This window comes from Pseudorca crassidens, chromosome 1, assembly GCF_039906515.1.
Source record: "Pseudorca crassidens isolate mPseCra1 chromosome 1, mPseCra1.hap1, whole genome shotgun sequence".
In the NCBI taxonomy this organism is placed as follows: Eukaryota; Metazoa; Chordata; class Mammalia; order Artiodactyla; family Delphinidae; genus Pseudorca; species Pseudorca crassidens.
In genome coordinates, this window is record NC_090296.1 from 192,986,630 (window position 1) to 193,000,643 (window position 14,014).

At 41.2% G+C, this 14,014-nt stretch overlaps 2 protein-coding genes across 2 annotated transcripts in view; one reads left to right on the top strand and one right to left on the bottom strand.

The window, feature by feature from the left end:
- Positions 1–14,014, bottom strand: part of RSU1 (Ras suppressor protein 1) — a 366,553-nt gene that overhangs the window by 81,877 nt on the left and 270,662 nt on the right. The window contains exon 9 of the transcript XR_010934332.1: positions 8,678–8,783. The gene's annotated coding sequence lies outside the window, so the exon portion shown is untranslated. The remainder of the gene's footprint in view (positions 1–8,677; positions 8,784–14,014) is intronic.
- The window catches only part of PTER (phosphotriesterase related), a 65,374-nt gene that overhangs the window by 48,304 nt on the left and 3,056 nt on the right, over positions 1–14,014 (top strand). The window contains 2 exon segments of the mRNA XM_067704254.1: positions 9,438–9,542; positions 9,544–9,570. Coding sequence (XP_067560355.1) covers positions 9,438–9,542; positions 9,544–9,570 — 132 coding nt within the window.

The following is a 14,014-nucleotide window of genomic DNA, read 5'->3' on the forward strand; positions in this document are numbered from 1 at the left end:
TAAGTCAGACAGAGAAAGACAAATACCATATGATATCACTTATATGTGGAATCTAAAACAATGGTACAAATGAACTTATTTACAAAACAGAAATAGAGTCACAAATGTGAAAAACAAACTTGTGGTTATGGGGGGAAGGGGGAGAGGGATAAATTGGGGTTGACATATACACACTACTGTATATAAAACAGATAACTAATAAGGACCTACTGTATAGCACAGGGAACTCTACTCAGTGCTCTATAATGACCTATATGGGAAAAGAATCTAAAAACGAGTGGATATATGTATATGTATAACTGATTCACTTTGCTGTATGGCAGAAACTAACACAACATTGTAAATCAATTATACTCCAATAAAAATTTTTTTTTAAAGTCTACATTGGTTTGTAGAGAGCACTCAGTGACAAAGAAACACAAACCTTGAACACATTTCTGTGTGATGTCGTGTGGTGACATTGGCCACAGCTATTCTTTCATGAATGCAGTGCCTATTCTATGTCTGCCTGGGACAATGGAGAAAGGGAGTGCTGGGGTCACTGTGTCTGATTCTATTTCTGACACCAGCACTTACTTGCTAAGTGACCGTCAGCAAGTCATTTAAGCCTCCAGTCTTTTGCTCATCTGTCAAAAGGCATTAAGAAAAATTATTTTTTAACCCTTAATGTGTTAGGCAAATGTCCCCGATTATCGTTTATCATGGTTTTCCTTTCATTGCAAAACTTATTTTAAAAGAAATAGAAAATCCAGGCAAATACTGGACAAACTGAAATGGAGCAAAACTACTTAATATACCTAAAAGTGCCGAATAAAATACAATTAAGTTATGCTGGTAATTGGTATGTGTTGAGTATCCTAAATCGCACTCTTTAACAAAGACGCTTGGGCGAATCAGCCCAATGTCAAGAGCAAACGAAGGCACCAGTCCTGTATTCTCTCTGATACATTATACCCACCAAAAGCTTCCACAAGTAATTTTTTTCTTCTAGAGACATTTTTCATGACTCTGACACCATTCCCGTGAAATGTGACATTATAACAAAAAGGATTGCCATGTCTATGAGATTTATCTTCACTCTCCTCAATACCATCATTCCTTGAACTGGGTATCGCTTACATGAAAAACGCAACCTCTTTTGTGCTCTGTGGTAGCTGGAAAGTTCATATGGTAAAAAGCTCTTCCTAGGGTGGATAAACTGTGAAATCCATTTTAAAATGAGGTTTTAATTACATTTCGCAATTCAGAGCCAACTTCTGGTTTTGGTGTAATTTAAACAAGAGTTTTTTTCTCTTGCAGCCATCTGTTCCTCTTCCTCAAGCCTACACTTATGTCATAATATTGAAAATGTGACGTCATTCCCTCCTATGACATCATTAAACATGTCTGTACGATAAAGACCCAAGAAGAGAACTGAATCACGTGGGAGGAAGACGCCTGTTCAGATATAGATAATGAGGAATATGTAAAATAAATACATTGCAATCGGAATTATTTTTCTATTGCTTTTCATTCCCAGTTACTCCTTACAGTTGAAAAGACTGTTCCATACAAGTAATGCTTTATCACCAAAAAATCCTCTAAAAAAGACAAAAGAATCTTTAAGGTACCTACATATATGGGAATAAACTAGTATATTAATGTGAATGCACCATCTGAATTGATGGCTTTGAGTTTGTGTGAAACCAGAGTTCCTGGTAAATATTTAATTGAAATAATAAATTATACTTTCTAGTCATAGACAATGTTTAGGCCGTACATTAAAAACTTACTTCATTCTATTCAGTTTCTATTTTTGACATTAAAAAATAAATTAATTGAAATTCACCAATTAAGAATTTTTCAGATTTTGTAGGTAAGTTGCAACTGCCGTTAATGGTACAGAAATATACGTAGTGTCTTAAAATTATATTAACGTTGAATTTATTAGGTTATAGTAATTTATACATTAATTTCTTTTAAACATTGCATTACAACTATTTTAAAAGTTATTTTAGGTTGTTACATCAACAATTCTAGGTGAGTTTAATAATTCCTTTAAGTGGTTGTTGAAGAACTCTCATAAAATTATAAAGAATCCCACATGACACTATCTGTACAAATACTCATTGGTTTTAAATTAAGAAATTCAGTGAAGAGGGAGACAGGACTTTTTTGGAGTTCTTTTGTGGTAAACAATTTTTATAATAATCAGTCATTGAAATTAAACATTGTTTTAAATAAATCGGTTATATATAAGCATCTCCTTAGTATCGTATTTTTAAGTTAAAAAATTTTTTTTAATTACTTGGTCGAGTTCATAAGTTTTGGCAGTGAAGATATTCTGTGCTTCTGTATGTGTCAGGCCCTGAGCTAGTCCAGTCTCAAAATACAGCGACACTCACAGCGCTTACCCTCCAGGCCCTGGAATTCACAGACTGTAGTAGCTGATGAATTCCAACAGTCACTGCACAGTATAATGGAAAGTGCACTAGCCTAGGAGTTCCTGGAATTCCTGGGTTCTTGATCACTTAAAAGACCCAAGCTTTAGTTTCTTCATTTCTGCAACCGTGTTCATATGCAGCATCAGTATTTCACCAGTTCATTATGAGTTTCAGAACCTGCCCTTTCCATGCTCGTGGTAGCATTTAATGATGCCAACATCTAATGAACTGCCCGTGGCAGGCCCTTGATTCTCCTTCTACACTTCTGTCACTATGGAGACCGTGTCCCACCGCTTACTCTTCCTTCTTGCCCTATTCTGGTCAATGACAGTATTATTCGCCCAGATGTTAGTCTAAAGTCCCCTCCCCTCTGCAGCCCCACATGTTAAAACCTGTCTACCACACTAAGATCTCCAAATATAGCCCCTCTGATCTATTCCTCTGTTGTTCACTTAATTCAGGTCCTCATTGTCGCCTGAACTACTGTAATAGTCTCCAAACAGGAACCACCCCCTTAGCTTTGCTCCCTAATCTAGCCTCCAAATTGCCATCATTTGGATCTTTGCAAACACACATCTGATTACATCCCCCGCCCCGAATTACGATCCTTCAGTGGTTCTGTGTCACCTTCAGCACAAAATCCAAACATCTTGGTCATCTGGTCCCCACCCATCTCTCCATCTCATCTCCCACCCTCTCTAGTGCATAGGCAGAATCTGGGCTAAAGCCACACTGCCCGTGACTTTGAGTAACTTATTTCCAACCTAGTCCGTCTGGTGGAAATACCCTATTCTCTGCTCTACTAGGCAGAGTCTTTCTTCAATATACAACTCATCAGAGATTTTGTTCTCTATGAAGCTTTTCCTAGATGAGCCAAGCAGTGTTTGATATCTCCTTCTTTGTGTCAACCCAGTTCCTAGTAGTACTTTCTTAGACTTGGTAAGGTCTGAAAAGCCATTCTGTGTTTCCATGTCTCTTTTCCCTAACAGACACTGATCTTCTTGAAGGATGAGACCCTGTATTATTTGTTTTTTTTTCCCCAGCTCATACTTCGTAGTAAGTAGATGATCAACAATTTCTTATTAGATGGATGGGTGGGTGGGTGGATGGATGGATGGATGGATGGATGGATGGATGGATAGAAGCTTCTCCCCTCATGCACTTTAGCTCTGATAAATTACAGCCTTATCTTCTAGAAATGACAAGCTCTTTTACCTCTCAATAGGTGTTCTCCTGGATCATCCATCCGTCACCGGACACTTAAACCCCACCAACCTACATCTAAATAGTTTTCTTCAAGACTCAACTCAAAGGAGTCACCTCTTTCATTATTCTTTCATAATACTTTGTATGTATTTGTACTATAAAAAGCTTTCAACACATTTAATTGTAATTATTAATTTAGATATCTATCTCCTTCCCTAGACTTTCAGTTCTTTGAGACAGCAGCTTAAATTTCTTATTCATAGGAGTATCCCAGCACAAAGGCTAGCACGGGGTAGGTGATAGCACAAGACAGTAAATGTTGGCTGTATTAATTCATGAAGGTGTGCTTGAATGTATGAGATGAAATCATGTATTTGCGAGTATCTTGAAACTATAAAAACCCAAGACAAATGTTAGGTAATGTCATCATCTTGATAACACCACGTGTTATATCCTTTCCTCTGCTTCTTAGTTCTCGCTTCCCAGAGAGCGCAAAGCTCCTTGTCTAAATTATCTCTTCACACAGACTTCCTTGTTCCCACTCAGAGTGCATTTTGACATTAAACTACACCCCTCAGCTCTTGGATCAGATCTAGAATATAAAGAGGTTTGAAAAACAGAACCAACTGTCTTACGTTTTAATACTGGCCTTAAAACATGTATGTACGTGATAACCATATTCTGAAAATGAAGATAGCCAAATGGCATCAGAGAACCATTTTCTTAGTCAATAGCAATATATTTGTCATAAATATAAGCCCGTTCCTTACATAGAGAGAATCTGTTTACTGGTTGAAGAGCAAAAGTGTCAAACATGCAACAAAAGAAATGATATAGTATGAATAACAAGAACAAATACTTGATTCGAGCACCTCATCTTCCTCTTGGGAAATCTCAGGACATTTTACAAATGACATTGCAATCAACTTCATTCACCTGGAAGAAGGGACTTTCTCCAGTGTGAAATGCAGTAGCTCTTCTGCATCTCAGAGTCACCTCATTGACTATTTAGGGCAAGATGTGAAAGATATATACCTTAAAGGCTGGGGAAGACTGGAATAAGAGAGAATATAATTATTCATGCATATAGAATATGGAATGAGGAAAACTGGCTGCGGTTGACACCTTCGCTCTTGTAAGAAGTGCTATGAGATCATGGAGGGGCAGGACCTCCGTTTAATCCTCTTCTGACAGACGTCAGGCAGAGTACATTTTCCCCTGGTACCATTTTGACATCTGGGGTCAATCCTTTCTCCAAGTGAAAAAAAATTCACATGCATAAATGCAACTTCAGTAGCACCTTGACAATCCCTGGAAGTCATCCAGCTGAATGTCACTTTAATGTAGTTAAGTCACCTTGTTAGACATTCACGGTGCAAGGTGAGATGCTTTTGTGATGGGGTGTTTTTCTCCATAGGTAAGTGCTGACGTAAGGAATGGAGCAGCTGAGGCGGGTGAATGCTGTCATCACAAAAGGGGCAGCAGGGTCTAAGAACATGGCTTCTGAAGATGAACGCAATTTGCATTTATTCACCACCTCCTCCTTTGGGAAGTTGAGACTTACAAGCTTTTCTGAGACTTAGTTTCCTCATCTATAAAATGGGGATGATCATACTTTTCTCATGTCGTTTTTGTAAAGATTAAACGAGAAAGGGCCGTTTATTTTGCCTGAGGATTATTGTTTTATTTTCTTGCTTCACCTACTTCTCCATCCTACCGCCTCATGAATATCTAATACCAAACTCATTTTATTTTCAGGGCTGTCTTCTGAAAAGTATGTCTGATCATTGACCTACTTTTCCCCATGGATTTTATACTATGTTTCCTCCTTCAATAGGGAGAATTTAAGTGCACTCATATCTTAGTTGCCTTCACACTAATGTTCAGTTATCTAGGGTGTGTCACATCATCAAATGTCACTAATAATAATAATATGTATGTATGTATGTACATACCTGTATGTATGTGTACGTATGTATGTATGTATGTATGTGTGTATATTTATCCTGGCTTTCTAATGACAGCAAATTTGTCTGCCTCCTTTTTAAACAGCATTCTCCTGATGGTCAAAATCAGCTTAGGGGCTTCCCTGGTGGCGCGGTGGCTGGGAGTCCGCTTGCCGATGCAGGGGACGGGGGTTTGTGTCCCGGTCCGGGAGGATACCACGTGCCGTGGAGCGGCTGGGCCCGTGAGCCATGGACAATGGGCCTGCGCCTCCGGAGCCTGTGCTCTGCAGCGGGAGGGGCCGCGGCGGTGAGAGGCCCGCGTACCACAAAAAAAAAAAAAAATCAGCTTAATTGCTTCTTTTCTGAAATTTTCTCGCCTACATATGACTGTGAAATTTTTAAGAGTGTTTTACAGAGGGACCATTTCCCTCAAAGACACACTCCTTTCTACGTGCTGTTCTACAGGGTAAGAATTCCCAGGGATTACATTTGAAACTTCCACGTGTAGATGAATCTTACTGAACATGTTCGTCTTCCTCTAGAAAGTGATCCCTGCCTATGGTACCATTCTTCCGATAACATTTCCAATACAGGCAGGATTTATATATAATTGACATCTGGAGATCTAGATGCCTACGTTCCCCAGCCCTCTCTGAGATGAGGTTTTTGGAAGACCACATCCATGAAGATCACCTAGGGCCTCGTGGGCCACTGTTAAGGCCCTGGCTTTTTCTCGGAGGGAAATGGGGAGCTATTGGTGGGTTGTGAGCGGAGGAGAGACCCGATCTGACTTAGGTGTGTAGATAGATTTTGGTTGCTGTATTGGAATAGACTGTAACAGAGGAAAGGTAGAGAAGTAGGGAGAGTACTTGGGAATCTATTGCAGGGATCCTGCAAGAGAAGATGGTGTTTTGGACCAGGAGGGTAGCAGGGGAGGTGGTGACGTATTTGGATTCTGGTCCTATTTTGAAAGTCAAAGCAAAAGTCTATCTTGATGGGCTAGATGTAGAGTGACTCAGAGGAAGAAAGAGGACAAAGCTCCAGGATTTTTGGCCTGAGCACTGGATGGATGGAGTTGCCATCAACTTAGTTGGAGCAGCTGGTTTGGGGCAGGACATGAGGGGTTTAGTTCAAGGCATGTTAAGCTTGAGTTGCCTATTAGACAACCAAGTAGAGACGGCAAGCAATTAGGCATGCAGGTCTGAACTTCAGGAGAGAGGACCTCATTATAGAAGACCCTTAATATGTGCCACTTAGTATTTGTAAGAGGCTTAGAGCAACATAAGGCTCCTAGTAAGAAAGTAAGCAATGGTCACAATGAACATAGTTCCTTTTCCTCCTCTGACCATATTATTAGAAATAACCAAAATACCTGTAATGGTCAAATCCTGTCTATTATATGTCGTTATGCTTTGAGCTACTGATTGAAGACCTCCACAAACTAAGCCTTTCTTACTTTTTCAGATAACTTCCATTTTTCAAGTGCAGTTTTTGAGGTTACTGCGGGGAGGGAACTACATTTCAAAATAAAAATTAAAACACACAGTGTGCACACAAAGTCAACGTAATTCTGGAAAATGTCCTTTGAGGATAAAATATGTAGCACTGGGACTTCCCTGGTGGCACAGTGGTTAAGAAGCACCTGCCAATGCAGGGGACACGGGTTCGATCCCTGGTCCGGGAAGATCCCACATGCCGCGGAGCAACTAAGCCCGTGCGCCACAACTACTGAGCCTGCGCTCTAGAGCCCACGAGCCACAACTACTGAAGCCCGCGCACCCTAGAGCCCGTGCTCTGCAACAAAGAGAAGCCACCGCAATAAGAAGCCCGCGCACCTCAACGAAGAGTAGCCCCCCCCTCGCCACAACTAGAGAAAGCCCGCGCGCAGCAGCGAAGACCCAACACAGACAAAAATAATAAAAAATTTTAGAAAAGGAAAAAAATACTAAACTTATCTCTTCCCCCTTATGTTATTTTAATTGTGTATATTTCATTTTTAAGCATGGTTCTTTGGGGAAAACAGAATATGTTTACTATAGTAAAACACATATTCTTTTAGCCTAGTAATTTTGGAAGCAAAAATGGTCTCCATGGTAAGAAGATAGAAAAGGAGTGGTATTAATAGAAGGTAGCACAGAGCTAATGTGCATTTTATAGCATAAAGGAAAGACGTTTTTAGCCTCCCTGCCTTAAACAACATCGTGAACTCTAAGTTACGCTAAACGGGTGAACAGAATAAAAACGAGCCAGCTACGATATGATGGCTGAGTGAAGGTCAAGACCAACTCTCCGGCAGCAGCCCAGGACAGCAGAGCCCTCTCACACTCGGACACAGAGGCTTAATTGGTCCTCCTAGGGTTTGGAAGAGAGGCTTTGAAAATACTTCTGACCCCTTAGAAGCAGATTTATAGACATACAATAGTGCTTTAATCCTTGCATCCTGGCATTGCCAAAGTAATAGGATATCAGAATGGATAAAACCCTAATAAGACAAGGATTATCTGACGTTGCAACTCTTCTCCAAGCCCATCTTGGATCCCAAACAATCACTTCCTTCCTCTAGGTCCTTAACTCCCTTCACACAATGTTTAATGAGGTGTATTTTTTCCTTCACCTTTTTTCCATATTGCCTCCTGGTAGGATTTTTTCTTTCTTTCTTTCCTATTTCTCTCTGTGCTTGAATCTCTACGATGGCATTTTGGGAGTTAATTTTAGGCCTCCTTTTTACTTGTTAAAGTCTCAGTTTCTTGAGATAATCTACTCGTTCCAGACTCAACTCTTCTGTCTGTAGCCTGCACTCATCCTATATTTTTCTCCTTTTCCCATTCATTTACACAGTCTTACAAAGAGTGATATTTTTACTATGATCTCTACTGAAGTGAGAAGATAGCCGTAAAATTATCATAAAATAGTAAATTCTGTTTAAAAAATAAACACACCAGAACATAAATATCTGTAGGAGTATTGCCCCTCCTTTTTCTAAAAAAAATCGCAATGATATTCACATATGCTTTGGAATTAATTTTAGAACAGATCCTCACAAGAAAATCGCCCTGTTACCTTACCTTGGCTTCCTGTTTTATCCAGATCAGTATTACTCACCTAATTCTCCAGTCCTGATGCCAAATTTCCTCTGATAGTTTCCACAGTTCACAGCAGTCCCACTAAGGATTTTCAAAGGAATACGGAGCATATCCTGAAGACAATTCTGAAAAAGAATTACAAAATTGTTTTGGAGATGGCAGCATAATTAAAATGTCTATAGTTCCCAAGTCCTTGAGATGGGAAAACCCCCTTTTGGATGGGAATTTTCCCTAATTTCTGGTAACAAATTGAACTATTTTATAGTCACATCATAAAAGCCAACTTAAAAGTTCTTTTACTTGATTTCAACTACATTCCAGTACATGGTGTGCTTAAAACTTTGAATCTGTCTATGTGAAAAATATGCTCTTGTTTTTTTGTTTGTTTTTGGCCACACCACGTGGCATGTGGGATCTTAGCTCCCCGACCGACCAGGGGTCAAATTGGCGTCCCTGCATTTGGAAGCTTGGAGTCTTAACCCCCGGGCCACCAGGGAAGTACCTGGAAAATATGCTCTTATGAGTTACAATATGGGGCTTCCCTGGTGGCGCAGTGGTTGAGAGTCCGCCTGCCGATGCAGGGGACACGGGTTCGTGCCCCGGTCCGGGAAGATCCCACATGCCGCGGAGCGGCTGGGCCCGTGAGCCATGGCCGCTGAGCCTGCGCGTCCGGAGCCTGTGCTCCGCAACGGGAGAGGCCACAGCAGTGAGGGGCCCGCGTACCGCAAACAAACAAACAAACAAACAGAGTAACAATATGTCTGTCTTATTGTCTCTAGGACTCTCCTTGACAAGAGGGAACTACTGGAGTTGGCTCAACTTGGCTGTTACTTGGAATATGATCTCTTCGGTTCTGAACTTTTCCATTATCAGTTCAACCCGGATGCCCAATGATAATAAAAGAATTGAAAGGTAAACATGATGAAATCTCTCATGGTATTTCCTTTCACCATCTCTTTTGGATTTTCTTATCTGGGTGGGTATTAGCAAAGATTCAGAAAACAGTAAGCAGGCAGAACCAGGGACTTGCAGAGAAAAATATACCAATGCTGTTTCAGGAAGGCAAATCTCTATATATTATTTTGAGGAGAAACTGAATCAGCCTAAGTAGGCAGAAGCTTCGCAAAGCCTTAGTTCAGTGCAGATGGGCAGCTGATAAGAAATACAGACAAAATCTCTGCTCTGACAATAAAAGAACAAAAGACATTTCCCTCTTTTTTACTCTTAACGAAGTAAGCTGTTTCTTTCTCAGGTTGGCCACACCTGAGGTCCTAACCTCCTATAATTAATTTTTGAAATGCTTTACTTAAAATATTCACTAAAGAGGTGACTGCAACGTACAGGCTATAAGTATAATGTCTAAAGGTCAAACATTACATAAAATCCAACCTCTCAAAACTGTCCAATATTTTGGGGGTGAAAGCAAATAATTGTACAGGTCATTCTCTGCAACCGAGTGGAAAATTTCCGGAGTCAAGGCTGGATGCTACCTGGTTTGTCTTGGTTACATGGTGATATGAAGACTGAATGCACCAAGTTAGGGAATGTGGGAGGAGAAATAGATTTGGGATTGACAGGATGACTTTATCTTGGGAATATCGTGTTGCTATCTGGTGGGGCCCTGGGATAAGGGTGTGAAGCTCAGGACAGAGACTTGGACATAAATCTAGACATTGTTGGCTTGCATGTGACAGTTGGAAGCGTGGGAATGAATGAGATCACTCAGAGAAGAGGATGAGGACAGAGCTCTGGTGACCACCAACACTTAAGGGATGAACTCAGGAACAGACCCTCAGAGACAGGTTGAGAAATTTTCAAAGCGTTAAGAATATCAGAGAAATGCATTTTTATGAAAGTTGTTGGAGAAGAATACTTAAAGCAGAAGGGCTTGAACACTTTTAATATGTGGCAGATATCAAGTGAGATAAAGACTGAAAAGTATCCATTGGATTTCACAATCAGGAAGTTGTTTGTTTTTTTTTAATTTTATTTTTGGCTGTGTTGGGTCTTCGTTGCTGCACACGGGCTTTCTCTAGTTGCTGCAAGCGGGGGCTACTCTTTGTTGTGGTGCGCGGGCTTCTCATTGTGGTGGCTTCTCTTGTTGCGAAGCACAGGCTCTAGGCACGCAGGCTTCAGTAGTTGTGGCTCGTGGGCTCTAGAGCGTAGGCTCAGTAGTTGTGGCACGCGGGCTTAGTTGCTTGGTGGCACGTGGGATCTTCCTGGACCAGGGCTCGAACCCGTGTCCCCTGCACTGGCAGATGGATTCTTAACCACTGCGCCACCAGGGAAGCCCAGGAAGTTTTTATTTCAGTCAGTAAGTGCAGTCTTGGCAGAAAAGGCTTGAGGAACGAGTAGAAGGGGACGAAGAGGACAGAGGCTACTCTTTCAAGAAGCTTGATAGTAAAGGGAAGCGGGGCTGGAGCGCTGGAGCTAGAAGTCCAGACAGGACCAAAGGAAGGTTTTGTTAGGAGACAGACAGAATGAATCCAGGGAAGTGGTGCCTAATCTACAGGGTTATTACAGAATTTATATGAAATAAAATATGCGGTTTTTAGCTGAGTGTCTGGGGTAGACTATGGAAGTGGTCCGTCAATGTTAACCGAAAAAAAATCTGGACAGGTAAGAGATACAGAGGAAGGCTCCTGAGGAGACAGAGGGAATCTGGGCAGCAAATAGGAAGTTGGTTGAAAGGAGGTATACTGTCTCCATGGAAACGAAAGCAGGTGTGGCAGGTAATGGAGTGAGTGCAGAACGGTGTTTTGGTGAGAGGAACGGGAAACTGAGGACAGATGGTCCCGTGTGATCTCTAGGGCGCCTGTGAAGGAGACATGGTCATCTCCTGAGAAGGAAGGAATGGATTCAGGGCAGGACCTTGTAGAGGAGGATAAAGGCTGGGAGTGGATGGTGAATGAATGAGAGATACTGTTGTGTGGAAGACCCAGTGGAGGCCAGAGATCATGACTGCATGACGGTCTACTGGCACCAACGTCCATAATTTGGTGATTATTTTCCTAAAAAATGTTTTGTGTTTTGGTAGTAGAACCAAAGAAATTTTGTGAATAGAAGTAGAAGATGGAGACAGAGAGCTTGAGGGTTGGGATTCTGTCTGAAAAACATGGTTGATATTGGGGGGACCACGGAGGGGTTGAGATGAGGGTCACGAGGTCCAAGCTGGAGGGAAGAAAGTGTAGAGAGAGATGGAGAGATGTCCAGGAATAACATAGCAGGGGAAAATCCCTGGATGCTTGAAGCAAATGGGTGAATACAGATAGTGGAAGAAGGTGAGCGAAAAAGTAGAAGGATGGAACTCCTCATCAGAGGGGGGAAAGGAAGGTTGAGTGGAAGTCGTTCTCCATGGCGACACGGAGCAGAACAGGGTTCTGACTGTAGAAGACTGGTTGGAATGGGAGTAAAAGCCAAACTGGAGCAGAGAAGTGATGTCCAGAAACTGTGGGGCTCGAGCAGCAGGAGTTGAACACATGTACATTGGGTTTGATGGGGAGGTCTTGAGCCAGTGGCCACAGCTCGGACAGCCTTAGGGTCTTTCCCCCGGGAAGTCTATCTTTACATGTACGCCTTCTACTGTCCCTGTGTACTGGCAGACCTCCTTGATGAGCTTATTAACAGTAAGATAGGCTTCAAGTTTAATATCATCAGACAGAGTTGATTGACATTACAGTAGTTTTGTATATAAATATGGAGACACTCAGCTCTACACGAGCAAACTGCTTTGACTGTTCTGACCAGAATCCCTAGGGCTTTTTTTTGTTTTTTTACTACTCAAACCAGTTCTTTGATAAACAGATTTATTGGTTGGTTTGTTTGTTTTGTTTTATGATTTTAATTTCCTTGCCCAGGAGTACCACTCAATACAGGCAAACAGGTTTCCTAAGAGTCCTACTAGCTTGGACCATACTCAGAGGTGAATATTCTCTGGAATTTAAAATGGGGTGCTGTGTAGACCTTCCTCATCTTTCATGACCTCAGAACCATGATTTCCTGATGAATGCCCTCAACACACGTTTTACAATTCATCTTGGAAATAGGAAGTTTGCTCCCAGGACCTGCTTTGTTTCTCTAAGCCCGTTTATGGCAGTGAGCTTTATCTTCTCCACCCCTATGCTTTCCATGACACTCCTAGACCTGAAATAAAAGAGGGAATCTGCAGAGGGAGGTCTATGGGGATATGAGCTTTCACTGAGCTAAATGTAAACATTCTAGATGTACGGAAATACATCAAAAAGTATATATATGTGCATGTGTGTTTGTGTATGTCTATGTACCTGTGTATGTACGCATCCTTAATCTTTGTAAATTAAAACCATGCATTAAGTCCCTGGACTCAAGTACAGCTCACGGTAATTACTAAATGACTTTTGGGTTGTGTGTGTATCCCCTTGTCCCTACCTCCTGGGCGCCTGATTTTCATCATTCATCAGCAGTCCTTCTCTGAGCCTCAGTAATCTCAAAGCTTTGAAGTGCAAGAACAGAGAAGCACGCTTCTGCCTACCTCTGGTTTTCAGCACCAGAAATTCTGTGTCTAACACCTGTTTTCAATCTTATGCTCCATTTCTCAATCTTATTATATCTCTGCCTTTTCACACTTTGTAGTCTCTCTCTAATATTTGTTTGCAAAACACTAACTCATTTGTATTGCTATAATTACTGTGATTTTTTGTCTTCTCCTCTGTATTGGTTCCTTCCTTCTGGCGGTCTCTCTCTAAATACTGTTCTTCTATACAATGGCGCAGCATATGAGACGATCTCTTATTTTAGGAGTGACCAGGCAGTTTTCCTGAGAGTCAGGATATAATTATGTGTCTAGAGCCAGAACATTCTCTTTCTCATGAGATAACTAGTCTCCAGATTCTTGACTTAATGAGTTCTAAGGGTTCCCATTTTGAAATGAGTATCTTTCCACATTACTGCGCAATTCAGTGGCTTTGTGCTTCAGGATATGACACAGGCTTCTTACAGGAATTTGTTTACACAAATGTGCCTCTGTAGTAATAAGATATCTCTTTTTCTCAGACAAGGAAAAGAGACAAAAATGTTGAGAAATGCTCAGAAAATACACCGGGGAAAGTGTACCCTAAAATTTCCTGCAAGGTGATACTCCTTTTCAGTTGCGGATCAAGGTTTGTCACACTACGTTTCAGCACTGTGCATGCATCTGTCAAATCTTTCTCTCTTTTCATAAACGATCATATAACGGCCTTAAATAATTCCCTTAAAGAGAGTTCGTTCCACAAGTAACTTCAGATCAGGACTTTTGGACATTATACAAATCTCAGAGAGGCAGGTAATGCCCTACCCCTATAGAGGGGTAGGTAGGCATATAGGGAATTCAGAGGTA